Raw genomic sequence first — 13,438 nt, forward strand, 5'->3', positions numbered from 1 at the left:
GCAAACAGTAAGCGGTGATGAACATGCAGCTGCATATTTATAACACATTACGACAGTGTCAGACATGATCAGCCTGTCATCGCTAAAGCCATGCAATCTGCAAGTGAGCGGCGCTGCCTTCAAACCAGCAGTAATGGCAGAACATCCACTCGGGAGAAAGAGAGGAGTGGACAAACACAATCTACTTGGGAATGTTTGTAATCCTCCAACGCTGGAAAAAAAACACGTTGCATTGTCAGCTACATTTTTACATGCACATATGCACACCTGCATACATCAGATTAACTTTAAATCATCCTACATGGGGAAAAAAACACAAAGGAAAATCTCTAAATAGAAAAAGAAAGAAGGCTATTGTTTTTTTTCTTCATCTCTCTATTTCAAATGACTGTCTCCTCTGGCCACCCCTAGATAAATGTCATTCCATATGTACAACGCCATAGTTATACAAGAAATCCCTCCTGGCAGAATACCCTCGTTCCCTGGTAGCATTTGAAGTCGTGCTGGCTGATGGTGCTGCGGCTAGAGGACACTTCCATGAAAAAGCAAGCCCTCTTCAGAGAATCCCTCATTATGGTCAGCTGTGGTGATGATGGACGCTGGAGGACGGATGATGAAAACGAAGCTGGAGTGAAGCCCGTTTCATGGAATCCACTGTGATGTAAACCTAGAGGATAATGGTGCCACACCAAAGAACATACAAGTTTGGACGCCAGTGTTGGCGACATCTGTGTGCTGCATTTAACGTGACGCCACCGCATCCCATCCCACCATGAACAAATGCAATAATTTTTTGTCTTCGACGCATTGGAAACTGAATGTTCATCAGCGTTGCAAGTTAAAGACTGCAAGGAATAATTACACACAATAGAAGAAAAGTAGATGCGTGTGTTAGAGTCCCTTTCTTTCATATACAGTTAAGTGTAAAGGACAGTACACGCCACGATTCAATCGTTTTTAGAACCTACTTTAGCAGCAATAACATAAAGTGATTCTTTTCTGTAGGATTTCATCAGTCTCACATCATTGTGGAGGAAATCTGTCCCGCTTGTCTTTGCAGTGTTGCTTGATTTATGCACAGCTATCTTAAGGTCTTGCCTCAGCATTTCAGTTGGGTTGAGGTCTAGACTTTGATTGGGCCATTTTTTTTTCAGTTGTTTTGCTGCTGTGCTTGGGATCATTGTCCTGTTGCATGACCCAGTTTCAAACAAACTTTAGTTGTCACGCAGATGGCCTCACACTGAATTTAGTGGGATCTTGACTCCCGGGAAGACTGTAGTGCTTGTGCTTTTACAGAGGGGCTCACTTATTGATGATCATGTAATCAACTGGATTGATTAGTGGCACCTGGCAAGGGTAAGGGTGTACTTAGTTTTTCACTGGAATTAATAAAGAAATAAAGGCAACTTTCAGGTACTGCAGGTAGCATTGCATATTCCTGATATGGCTGATTTGTATACCAGATGCCCTTTGTGACCGCCCTATGTACAGGACTACACTATGGAGACACTTTATTAAATCTATAAATATGTTGGTTTTAATCCAGCTTCCAGCTAGCTGTGAATCACAAAATAAAATATCAATAAAATTATACACTACCAAAGCCTCTTCAAGGGTTGTTTCTTGATGACATAATGACTTTTGTGTCTATCTGTGCTTAAACCTAAGATGACCCTGAATAAATACAGTCATTATTTGTTTTTACATCAGAATCAGAATCAGAAAGGGGTTTATTGCCAAATGTTGAGCAGGTTTACAACATTAGGAAATTGCTGCGGTGCTTCAGTGCAAACATAGTGTCATAAATAGCACTTAAATAGACATGAAAAAAAATAAAAGTAGGGATAAGAATTAAAAGTGCTACGTAGAAAGATGTGTGCATGAGATATACATGGGATATACATAAGGTTTTAATCAAATCAATATTCCTATGTGACAGTCCAGGTTCACACTAAAGAAGCTTGTCTGCTGTGAGAGCAGGATACTGTTTTCTGCACACTAAATTCCCAGCACCAAACAGTAAGCAGCACTCTTGTGAGCATACTTGGGCACTAAGCAACTAAAAGCAAAATATATCACTCATCCACCTGACATTGCTGGCAAAAAGCTAAAACATTAAGACAACGGATATCAGACTTCCATTCATGATGTGTTCTCTTTTTTAAAGCTTCATTTAATTTAATGTATTCATTTGATCTACCAAATTCACATAGTGGTTTCGGATGTTTAGAGGTTGAGCATTTTTTCCTGCATCTGAATGGTTTTATGCAGGCGTTACTTGGTGCACGTACAGTGACAAATATCTCAGCATTCACATCAATGTGTGAGTACTGCATTAAGTAGAAAATCCTGCACCTATCCCTCAGTACCACCTTTGCCACAGGTTCAGCATCAAGGACAGACTTTCATTCGCTGTGCTCTCGCCATAGGCTGCGCAATGATGTCTTTTCCCTGAGTGCTAACTATACTTTCAGAATGTAATCATTAAAAAACATTGTATTTAAATCACAAAAATAGCTGGTGAGACCCGGGGCAACCTTTTTTTTTTTTTTTTACAGTTTACTTCATAAGACTACTCGAGTTACACTACTCATCTTTTGAGAAAAGCACCATTTTTTGTGCACTAATACTACAACTAATATATTTTCACTACCAAGGACAAGGCTTTAATATTCATCTTAATGCAAGAAGTCAGAGTTTTAGAGTTACCTTTATGGCAATAAGATAGAGAAATAAGATGCCTGCAATCTGGTCTTTAAGCCTGACATCATTAGCCATTTCCGGGTCCAAACTCTGCTTCAGGTCTCAAAGTCAAACGAACACTGCGGCATCACTGAGAGTTAAAAACTCTCTAAATTCTTTCATCTTTAATAAAATGATCAGTGTGACTGTTCTACCAGGTGTAACAATTAAGTTTGACATCCAGGCATCCATGATGGTTTACCGGAGTTAGAAGTTAGCAGGGAGTTAGCTCGCTAGTTTCCACCTAAACATAACATACCATTTACAAAACCATTTCTGAAAGAAAAAATGTACAGCTCTGCTATCACTGCTATTTATCACATAAATGAAGACAGAAAACTAAACAACAGTGACTTTTGTAGGGTTACTGAAGTCGCACTAGCTGGTATATAATGATTTGCTATGTGCTCACTAGCGACACAGCTATGTTAGCATAATATAAATGTAGTGAAGCTGGAGGATGAACGCTGATTTTTTTCCACTCGATAAAAGTTAATGCAAGGGTTCCCAATGTTTAGGGACAAATGCAATCGCATGGCAGGTAAACTAAATGGTAAACTTACCAGCATGGGCTGGGCTGTTGTTAAAAACTGAGCTTTTGGTAATAAAAACCAAGGGAGGCAACATTGATGACTGACTTTTTTTAGGGGCTTGTTCAGGTTAAATAGAACAAGATACAAAGCATTAACAGATACACAACAACCTTAATAAACGCAGAGTTTGGACCCGGAAGCAGGGTTCATATGTCATCACTTAAAGACCAGATTCTAACTGTTACTATTTGCAGGGAAATGCCCCATGTTACAATCTTGTATTCTAGCTAGCAGGACCTATATTAGCATGGGTTGTTTATGTATAGTTTTAACAGATAGTCTAGGGGGTAAAGCTGATATAACTTCAAAATTCACAGTCATCTAAACTTTAGATTGCAGAAGAAAATAGTCAACATCCAAAAAGTGACTTCTTTATGTCGAAATCAGTTTTGTCCTCGTTACTCTGCACTTCTTCCACAGTCACAGAGTGAATCCTAATGAGTGTGTGCAGAATAATTGTTATCACTTTAGCTTGTTTTTGTTATGAGGAACCGAATGTGTTGCTATTATCGCCGGTCTCCCCCTACTCACTGTATATAGGAGTCCACTCACTTGTTCTCTTCATCAGCTCATCCAGTCCATTTCAGCTGCTGCTTCCCAACCTTGCCATCTGCCTTATTTGTTATGTGTTTGCCATCTACAGCTAGCTTCTATTTAGCTTTTCACATGTATACCAGTTTGCTTCTTCTTATTGCCACGGTCTTACTGAACCTCTACTTACCTCAGCATCCTTCTTTTCGGCGCACACCTGAGTTACCAGATCTCTCACAAATGTCTGACAGATAACAGATTGTGTGTGTGTGTGTGTGTGTGTGTTTGTGTGTGTGTATGTGCTTTTAATATTTCAAATTTCACGGTTTTACCAAGGTACACGAGCAGAACAGAAGCATCATTAATGCTTTTAGTAATGCTTTTGCTTTTCCTGTTGTGAAAAGTCAAAATGTGTGCTGTGAAAAATTCACAACACTAACACGCTGCATTTAGTGATGAACTAGTGGGAGATAATAACATAAATCTGTACTGCAATTTTATAAGTTAGTTTATTTTGATACCATCCAAATAGTTTTACTTCCCAGTGTTCATAATTATTGATTGATGACTATGCTCTTTAGCCTGCACTTTTTCTATGAATATGTCATAATTGCATCCATTTTTTCAGATCTTCACTTCACAGCTTATTTGTAGGTTTTGCAGCTGTTCAGCCCTCAAAGTGGTGAGCATAAGCAATACACACATATATATATATAAAGCAAAAAATATCATTATCAGGGAGCAAATTCAGCTGTGCCGATGTGTTGAGTCGGCTTGTCTTCAGAGAACTGCTGAACACTGGCTTAATATAAAGTCTTTGACCTCAGGGAAGCTGATAATTGAAACACAAAAGGAAAAGGGGAAAAAGAAAGGCTCCTTCACAGGTTGAAATCGTAATTTTTATTTATTCGATTTTAATACTTCATCCTCTCTATTTGTTCGTTATGCTCAAATCATTTTTAATCTTTCTTAATAAAAAAGGAGTGTAGCACATTTGCAGGTAGGTGGAAGAAAATGATTTATTCACAGCTGTGAGTCATCTGCTGCAAAAGAGATGCAATTCTCAAACAACAAGAGGAAGATGTTACTGCAAGGACCTGTGGATGGTGGGCATGCTTAAAGTCTATTAAACAATGATTAACTCTTACAGTTACTACTAAAACTAAAATCTGTCATGGAAACTGTAGAAGTTAATATTCACCTCAAAAACTAATTACCGCACCACTACCCAAGCCACAGCACGATGAACAGGAGTAGTGAGGTGTGCAGATCACTGCACACACAGCTCTTTTCCGTCTATTTCTGTTGGCATTATCTCTGGGAATTGATTCAGAATTTGTACCTCAAAATCTTCCAAAACATGTCAGAAGCACAAGGAGTTGCCTGACTTGTTTAATTGTACAACAGATACATGTGTTTGGAAGCCAGATGGACCTTGAAGAACAGTCCAGATTCTCCTCAACAGACACATCAATCTTCAGTATGTGAGGGGAGAGGGACAGAGACGTCTCACTTTATGCAGCAGACGGTGATGAATGCCGGGGAAACTCTGATGACATGTCGGGAGACAGAGGGCAGCTGGCATGTTTGGTCTACGCTTGAAACAGACCAACTCTGTGATGTGACAGCAAAAGAAATGGCGACTCTTAAAATAGAAAACGCGTGTGACGTACATTACTCCTGTAGTCACGGTTCTAAACATAATAACACACTTGCGCTACTGGAAGTTAGGGCTCCTCAACAAAGGCTTTGAGGATATTTCCAAGAGGTCATGAGGTAAGTCAGAAAAGGACAACACAAAACTAATACAAATTTAGACTTGTTGCAACTCTTTGCAGCAATCTTATCAAGGTGACTTCAACTTTAAATGGTTGTGACAGATGACTTCCTGTTAAAAGGAGTTTTTCCTTCCCACTGTCACCAAGGGCATGCTAATAAGGCTGTCGTTGAACTTTTGGGGTTTTCTTTGTATCATTGGAGGGTTTTTTCCTAACAATATAAAGCACCTTGAGGTGAATGTTGGTGTGATTTGCTCGTAAATAAATAAATGTGAACAGATTTAAGTTGATATATGCTAATTGTGATGTGATACTGTTTCCCTATTGAAGGCCCACATCACAAAGGCTAACTACTTAAGTTACGGAAAAAGGAAAAATAACATCCACTGATGCCTTTTTCTATTCAGTATCAAGAGCTGTGCTCACATCCTGTTATGTTAGCTCGGGAGTTCGCATGAGCAACAACAAAGTTAGCGATCAATCCACAGAGAAGGCTGTTTTGTTTGTTGATAATATCACAAATAGCTATAATGGATTACCTCTTCGGGGTTTGGGAACACTTGCACGGTGGACAAGATTAATCAGCTTAGGACAGTGTTCCCATTTTGAGAGGCCGTGCTTGTCAAATTACATTGCTTCACCATCCACCAGTGTCAGACTTCCTAGAACACAAAATGATTTGGTTTGGTGCCCAAAAAGAAATTTATAAAACATTTATAAACCATAAAGCTTCCCCTCACCCCGAGAAACTTGATGCACTTACAGAAACAGGCTCTAAAAGAATAAATGCTGCTGAGTCAACACTCTAAGATGCTTGGCACGGGTTCCTCCAATATACGGATAGCTACTGTTGTACCTAAAGTTTAAAGCTTAGATTAAAGCACCAAGATATACCCAGTGGCTTTCACATTGTTCATTAAATATTGATTTGCTCATTTAGTAGAAGTAAATAGAGTAATATAGTAGTATTAAGTATATTTATACTAAGTGTTTGGTTCTTCTTAGATTTGTGAATCAGCCACCAGGTGGCGTCTGAGAAGCTTCTCCCCTTGGCGTTCACCTACACCTCCAGTACACTCAGGCATCTTGGCACAGAGCAACATTGCTGTTTGACACATGGTGAAAAGAAGCCTTCTATATTGAATTGATGCACTTTTAAATGATGATCATGTTTCAATGTAAGTATTCATTAATCACTATTGAGAATGAGGAGCAAAATTACTTACATTATCTAATGTACTGCAGCTAATGAAATAACCGAGCATGATCAATTCATCTCAGTTCACCTGAACTGCACAAAATCAGCAATCAGTGTGATACTGACACTTGCTAATAGTCGTAGACTGAGCTTTGTTGTGATTTAAAGTTCATAACTGAGTCCATTTTTCTTCTTGTTTTGCCGTTTCAAAGATTTGTCACATCATTTGTTGATTTAAAGGCACCACAGAAGAATATGCTGCTGCAAGGTGCAATTATGATTTAACAGTCAGAAGGTAAACATGTTTCCATATATATATATATAGGCCTCATACAAATGCCTTTAATATATGTATATAGCCCCTTAGGATCAAATTTTCTGTCATTCCTGAAATTTTGTATCCATAAATTTTTATCCTAAAGAGCAGGAAGTTGAAATATTATCAACAGCAATTCCCCCACCAGTTTCATAATGATCAGCAGTGATGATTCAGTGTGGCTTTTTAACGGCTGCATACTGTTAGGATGACTGCTCCCTTGCATACTTTCAATAGATGATTTAGCTTTGGTACTCAAAGCAATATCCCGAGCCAAATGCATTCCCTTTTATTACTATTTATATTTGAGCCAGATGGATGAGTAGTTTCCATTTATATCTTCAATAAATATTTATTGTCTGAAGAATCACACAGCACTTTCTTATTGTATTACAAGAGATGGAGCAGAGCACAGATTTAAGGCAGTCAGGATGTTCATACTAACAGCCTGCTTTCCTTAATGACATTATAGACCATTGTGATTTATCTTCACGATAAAGAGAGTATATTATCTGAAAAACTACTGACCAAAACACAATTGTTAAAACTCTTTTTTAATAACTGAGGTTGGGAGGAAAATATACATGTGCATTCATTTTCCTGCATGGATGCTTTCTGCTATGGGGCGTGTTATTGTGTGTATTCCACTATAATTACATTATAATTGCTAAAACATTTGCAGACAATATTTCTGAACGCTCATGACTCATGTGTTGTAAACCTGCAGCTTGCTCTCCTCTAAATATGCAGTGCTGTTCTAATGAACCTGCCACAGCAGTGTTTCCCTGCCCCATGATTGCTTCCTTCCCGATTCAAGGCTGCGCTGAAACGAATGAGATAGGCTCGAGCGCCTTGAAAAGTATTACCAGATAAGGAGGGAAGACAGCAACATTAGTAAGGAACGGAAGAGCAGCCTGGAGATAAAGTGCAAGTGACTGAGGGAAAGTGAAGAAACCAGCCAAGTTTTTAGGGTAAAAGCAGACACTCTGTGGGTTTATGTGCGTGGTAATGGTTGAAGAAGACGAAATCCGCATAATTTTAGTTTTTACTTTTATGAAAATACCGCACAGTACAGTAATTTGCTTAACACAGTGTTATCAAAATACAGAAAAGGCAGAATTCCTGAACAAATTCAGGATATTTCATGTAAAAAAGTGTAACTGAACAAAAGAAAAGCATACATTACATTCATACGGTATTAAAATACATAATCAGGAATGTTGGACATGAATCAACAGCATCAGCAGCAGCAATCCATCCTCTTGAACTTTACTGACAGCATACAGTCAATAAAAAATGCAGAAAAATGCTCTAATGACATTACAAATGTGGTCAAAATTTGTCACAAAAGGGCATAGGCAGCCTGGTCGATATTTCAGCATAAACAAACACACATTAGCTTCCATGTGGAAATTCTCCAAGAGCGAATTCCTTAGTACAAGTGTCAAACATTTACACCTGCAAGGAAGTGATGGGTTTTCTATTTTTTCTCATTCGCAGAATTTTTCCTTGGCCTGGATGCTTTTTCCATCCTGGAACAAAAACAAAAAGAAAAAAAAAAAGCATAACAGCTGATTAGCATAACATATAACACTAACAATTGTGCACTTTTTAGTCTCACATTTAACCAAACTGGCTTTCTAGGAACAGATTTTGCTTGGTTTCCTCCAGATCATAGCACAGCGATTGGCAGCAGTGGATGAATGCTTTGGAAAGCATCATCCAGCCTGAGTCAAAGCAGTAGTTTTAATTTTTCAAGATACCAAGCATTTTTATGCCTGACAATAAATCAACTGAGCATAATTTGGTCTCTTTCCAATTCCCCCCAGACTTTCTGAATTTTCTCCTATTTCCATCCACTAAGTGGGTCTGAGTGGCAATTCGAATGCTGCCATTATTGAATTAAGCAGTCAGAAAATTCTCCTGAAATTATCATCTTCAGATAAAGACTTCACAATGAGCTGTGAAACATACGCCCATGCACCCTTCCCGCCCGGCTCAGGTTTGCACACCTTTTGCACACACGTCCATGCAGGCTTGCCGCGAGACAAAGTTGTTGTTGCTCCCACCGCAGCCTGAGTAGACAAACTCCTCACACGTCTTGGTGGCTGTGTTATAGTAATAGCGAGGTATGGTGGCTGAACACTTCCCTTTGTCCAGAGGATCCCGGCAGAGCACGGGGATTGCTGTAACACAAGGAACACAACACAAGGAAGAGCTCGCCAGTTATTGTTTAATCATTTCCTTGTGAATGCAATGACTTTGTCTATTGTGTATCCTCACAGGGATGACTCAGGGGGGTAATCTGCTCACCTTTTTTTGGACTGCAGTACTCCATGCAAGAGGCTAGATTAAGGAAGCGGTTTGAATTCCCCTGGCAGCCACCGTAATTAAATGGCTCACACTGCATGGTGGTCATGTTGAAGAAGTAGCGGGAGATGAGACCCCGGCAGGGTCCCTCTTCTTTAGGAAATCTGCAGATTGGGGGAACCTCTGTGGAGAAGAATGGGAAAAAAATCAACATTTAACAGTGAAATCTGGTGAAACAACACTAATTAATTCATATGAACAGGTTAACAACCAGAGAGGCACTGGCTAGTTTCCTAAAAATGAAATAAAATGGACATGCCTAAGGTCACCATCACTGATGTATCTGCCGAATGTCAGTTGATACTGAAAGAAAATGTAATTTATCTGTGTCAATGCCCAATACTTATGTGTTGTGGGCTGGCTAAATGTTCAAAGATGATGTAAAGAAGAGCTGAAAAATTTTAGAATAACATAAATAATTTCGTGTTTAATGACAATATTTTTTCTCCTGGAAGAGAAGGCAGGCTTAGTAGGAAAATCAAAAGCTAAAGATCAGCTAAATTGTTACTTAAAACATGCGTACTGGCCCAGAATTTCATCCCTAATGATCCATGTATCATATCGATACAGGAATACCATGTATATAGATATGTATATAGGTATATAGATATGTAAGTAAATAAATTCAAATAATCTGAACAAGTAGGCTCACTTCATTCATCCCCATTCTGAGATAATGTTAGTTGACTTTAACGTTACAAACCTGCATTAAATCAGCTCAACTGGAAACCCATCCAGCACACATTTTGGCTGGTTTGTAGGGAATTAAATACTTATTTCACTCAGTGACATGCAAATCAGTTTATACCTTTTGTGTAATGTGTTATTTCTGGAGTTTTGATTGATATTCTGTCTCACTCTCCATTGAAATGAACAGAGTCTGTTCATTTCTTTCTAAGCAAACTTGACATACTTTACTAACATTATTTCTCCCACTGTAATTCCCAATTTGACCTCATTCAATGACAAACTGATATATTACACTGACTTTGGCTTTATCCTTTAGGTTTTAGAAGTAAAAAAAAAAAGTGAAGTGAGATAACTTTATCTTATTGGACAAAACTGATTTTGACAAAGTTTCATTTTGAGGACATAGATGGCTGTTGGAAATGTAAGTAAACAGCAATATATGTTAATGCAATACTCAGCATATGACAATATCGTAAAAATCGCAAAAATATCACATGTTTAGGGAAGTATTGTGATAATATTATGTCACGTGTTGTCTGACTCCCACCTCTAATAACTCACGGGTCAGGCTACTTACTGGGAATTTTGTAGCATGTCTTGTGGCACTCCTGAAAACTCTTGAAGTTATTGTCATTCCCTTGGCAGCCTCCATATTCGAAATCCTCGCACCTCTGGGTGATGGTGTTGTAGTAATACCTCTGGATATTGCCTCTGCAAGGTCCCTCGTCCACTTGAAGAAGGCACACGCCTGAAAAGCACCAAGCAGATTTTTATTGAAATACCCGAGGACCGTTGCAAGGACACGGAAAAGAAAGTTTAAGCAGTGCTTAACAACATGCGCCAAACTGGATCTGTAATACGCCCGAGGTCATGTGATAACCAACAAGCTCAGAACTGCTGTTTTAAAAAAGTTGATGAAAACATTGAAGAAGCGCGAAGAAGTAATTAAAAAACAAAACATGATGTGGAGTTACCTTTAGGTGGCAGCGCCAAAACGCAGTAAAACGAGGAAATTATTGTAAACAGAGCAAATGCGCAAAGCTCCATTGTGCAAAGTTTTGGTCGAGATCCAGACTTTTCCGCTCTGTCTACCATCCCCACTCAGACCTTGTTTTATAGCACAGTCGGGAAGAGGGACGGGCATGTACTGAGTCAGCGCGCCAAAGAAAAGAAATTATTGCAGTTGATTAATGACGTCAAATTCTGAATTACTTGGAGGAGCGCTAAATCATGTGACTAAGTCTTAATAAAATATGAGGAGGAACTTGCTCTGCTTGAGAGAGTCAGATATTTTCACTGCCACAGGCCACTGGTTCTAGTGATGATGATGATGATGATGGGAATGTGCACCAATCCAGTAACACACACAGCATCCTTGTAAAATTTCCACAGAGCCAATATTGCGTTGTATCTAGGGACACACACGCTTGTGAAACATTAACACATCTTTCTTGTCTGAGCCACACAGGCAAGTCCCCACCAGAATACCCGTCTGACCGGATCCGAATACACACACACACACACACACACACACACACACACACACACACACACACACACACACACACGTACTTCCACTCAGAGTCACATTAATAGTACTGTGGCTCATGTTATTTCATGATAAAAGCGCTTCTTTCCACGATGTCCTACCATGAGAAATCAGCCTTATCTGTTAAGTTAAAAGTTAAGTTAAAACTCACATTAACATTTGTATTTGTATTGGTTTAACACAGCAGCTTAATTCCATCCCACTGCTTTGGTTTTACCTTTATGAAGCATATTAACTGGAAAACTGCCGTGCATTCACGTTTAGAAGAACGACGTGTCTCCACCTTGACAGGTGGAGGCTAAACACAGATTAGCCGTCTTATCAAAATTAACCTGATTAACCCATATCCAAATGAGCCTGCAAGAAATCTCAGAGTTAAAATAGAACAAAAGTTACAAATTGAATCTATAAAAGACAAAAAGATACATCACCATGTTTTGTTTTGTTTTTTACATCAAGGGAGCTCAAATGGACACCTGTGTGAGTTGCCCACCCCTTCCTTTGTGTACTTGAGCTGCTGGTATGATCATTCAGTGGGGCCTTGTTTTAATCAGATTAGGGGATTAGAATTGTTTATGCTGATTACTTTATAACCCAGATTGAGAGAGAGGAGAGGGATTCTTCAGCAGGATTTCAGGGGTGAAGGACTGCTTCCTGTAAGCGTTCGTAAGTGCATTCATATCCCTTCTGCTAAGTCTTACGAATTGTGAACATTTTATTTAAGATTATTTATTTATCATGTGGAAGTAAGCATTAACAAAAAGGTTAAATGTTTCCTTTTTTTTTGACAGAAAATGCCGGTCATAAATGTGGAGGATCTGACAGATAAGGACAAGGCTGTGATGGAAGTAAACCAGCTTAAACTTGAAGTCAAACTCGAGAGGTGGTTGGTAAGTTCTCCACACTGTGGTGATTTGTGTGCTCAGTATGCATTTTTGATTATATCCAAAAGTAAATATCAGACAGCTTCAATTTATTTAGTCAAACTAATTACATCACAAAGGCTATTCAAAACTGAAATACGCTTTCTGTCTGCTGCTTTCAGACATCTAAATGCTGTGAGGAAATCAAGGACTATATTCAGGCTCTAGTGGAGGAGGACACCCTCGTTAAAGGCATATCAGAGGAGAAGAACCCCTTCAAGGAGAAAGGTGGCTGTGTCATCTGCTAGACTGGACCTAAGGAGCTTTTCATATCTCAGATTAGTACCCAAGGACGTTCACCCAGCCCTTGTAAAATGGATTTGCAGACTGAGATGACTAGAAGGACACAATAAAGAAAACATTTATGATTTCCCGAGTAAAACAATTCTTCATCTTGGGGCCAGATTTGTAGCCTTCTAATTCTTTTTTAAAATTTTTTCTTTTGTTTTGTTTTGGGAAAGATGCACTAATTAAAAGTTGTATTTGGCAAGTGTTACATAATGCTTCTCTCTCATGTGGTGTATATAGTCTGAGCACATGGGCCCATATGTTGTTTCATTCACAGAAGCAACTGTCATTAAATGTGCACATTTATAATTCAGCCTGTCTCTGTGATTCACTGAAGGGTTGTAGAGAAAGTAGAGAAACAGATAAATCTTCATAACTTCATTTGCATACATACAGAGGGTTTTTTTCTCTCCAAGCCTTTATGTGATCATTGCTATTTTGTTCCAATAATGATGGTGAA

At 38.9% G+C, this 13,438-nt stretch overlaps 2 protein-coding genes across 2 annotated transcripts; one reads left to right on the plus strand and one right to left on the minus strand.

The window, feature by feature from the left end:
* Positions 1-8,409: 8,409 nt before the first annotated feature.
* tfpi2 (tissue factor pathway inhibitor 2) lies at positions 8,410-11,328 on the minus strand. Its single transcript, XM_085345901.1, has 5 exons — positions 11,193-11,328; positions 10,796-10,966; positions 9,472-9,651; positions 9,171-9,344; positions 8,410-8,690 (listed from the first exon to the last, which is right to left on the minus strand). The coding sequence occupies exons 1-5, from the start codon at positions 11,311-11,313 to the stop codon at positions 8,611-8,613; spliced, it is 726 nt and encodes a 241-aa protein (XP_085202027.1). The 5' UTR covers positions 11,314-11,328; the 3' UTR covers positions 8,410-8,610.
* Positions 11,329-12,561: 1,233 nt separating this feature from the next.
* On the plus strand, positions 12,562-12,938 carry gngt1 (guanine nucleotide binding protein (G protein), gamma transducing activity polypeptide 1). Its single transcript, XM_085345903.1, has 2 exons — positions 12,562-12,657; positions 12,813-12,938. Exons 1-2 carry the CDS (start codon positions 12,562-12,564, stop codon positions 12,936-12,938), a joined length of 222 nt encoding a protein of 73 aa, XP_085202029.1.
* Positions 12,939-13,438: the final 500 nt, after the last annotated feature.

Source organism: Diplotaxodon limnothrissa, linkage group LG22 (assembly GCF_057381915.1).
Source record: "Diplotaxodon limnothrissa isolate DT_005_m linkage group LG22, D_limnothrissa_male_GT1.1, whole genome shotgun sequence".
Classification (NCBI taxonomy): domain Eukaryota; kingdom Metazoa; phylum Chordata; class Actinopteri; order Cichliformes; family Cichlidae; genus Diplotaxodon; species Diplotaxodon limnothrissa.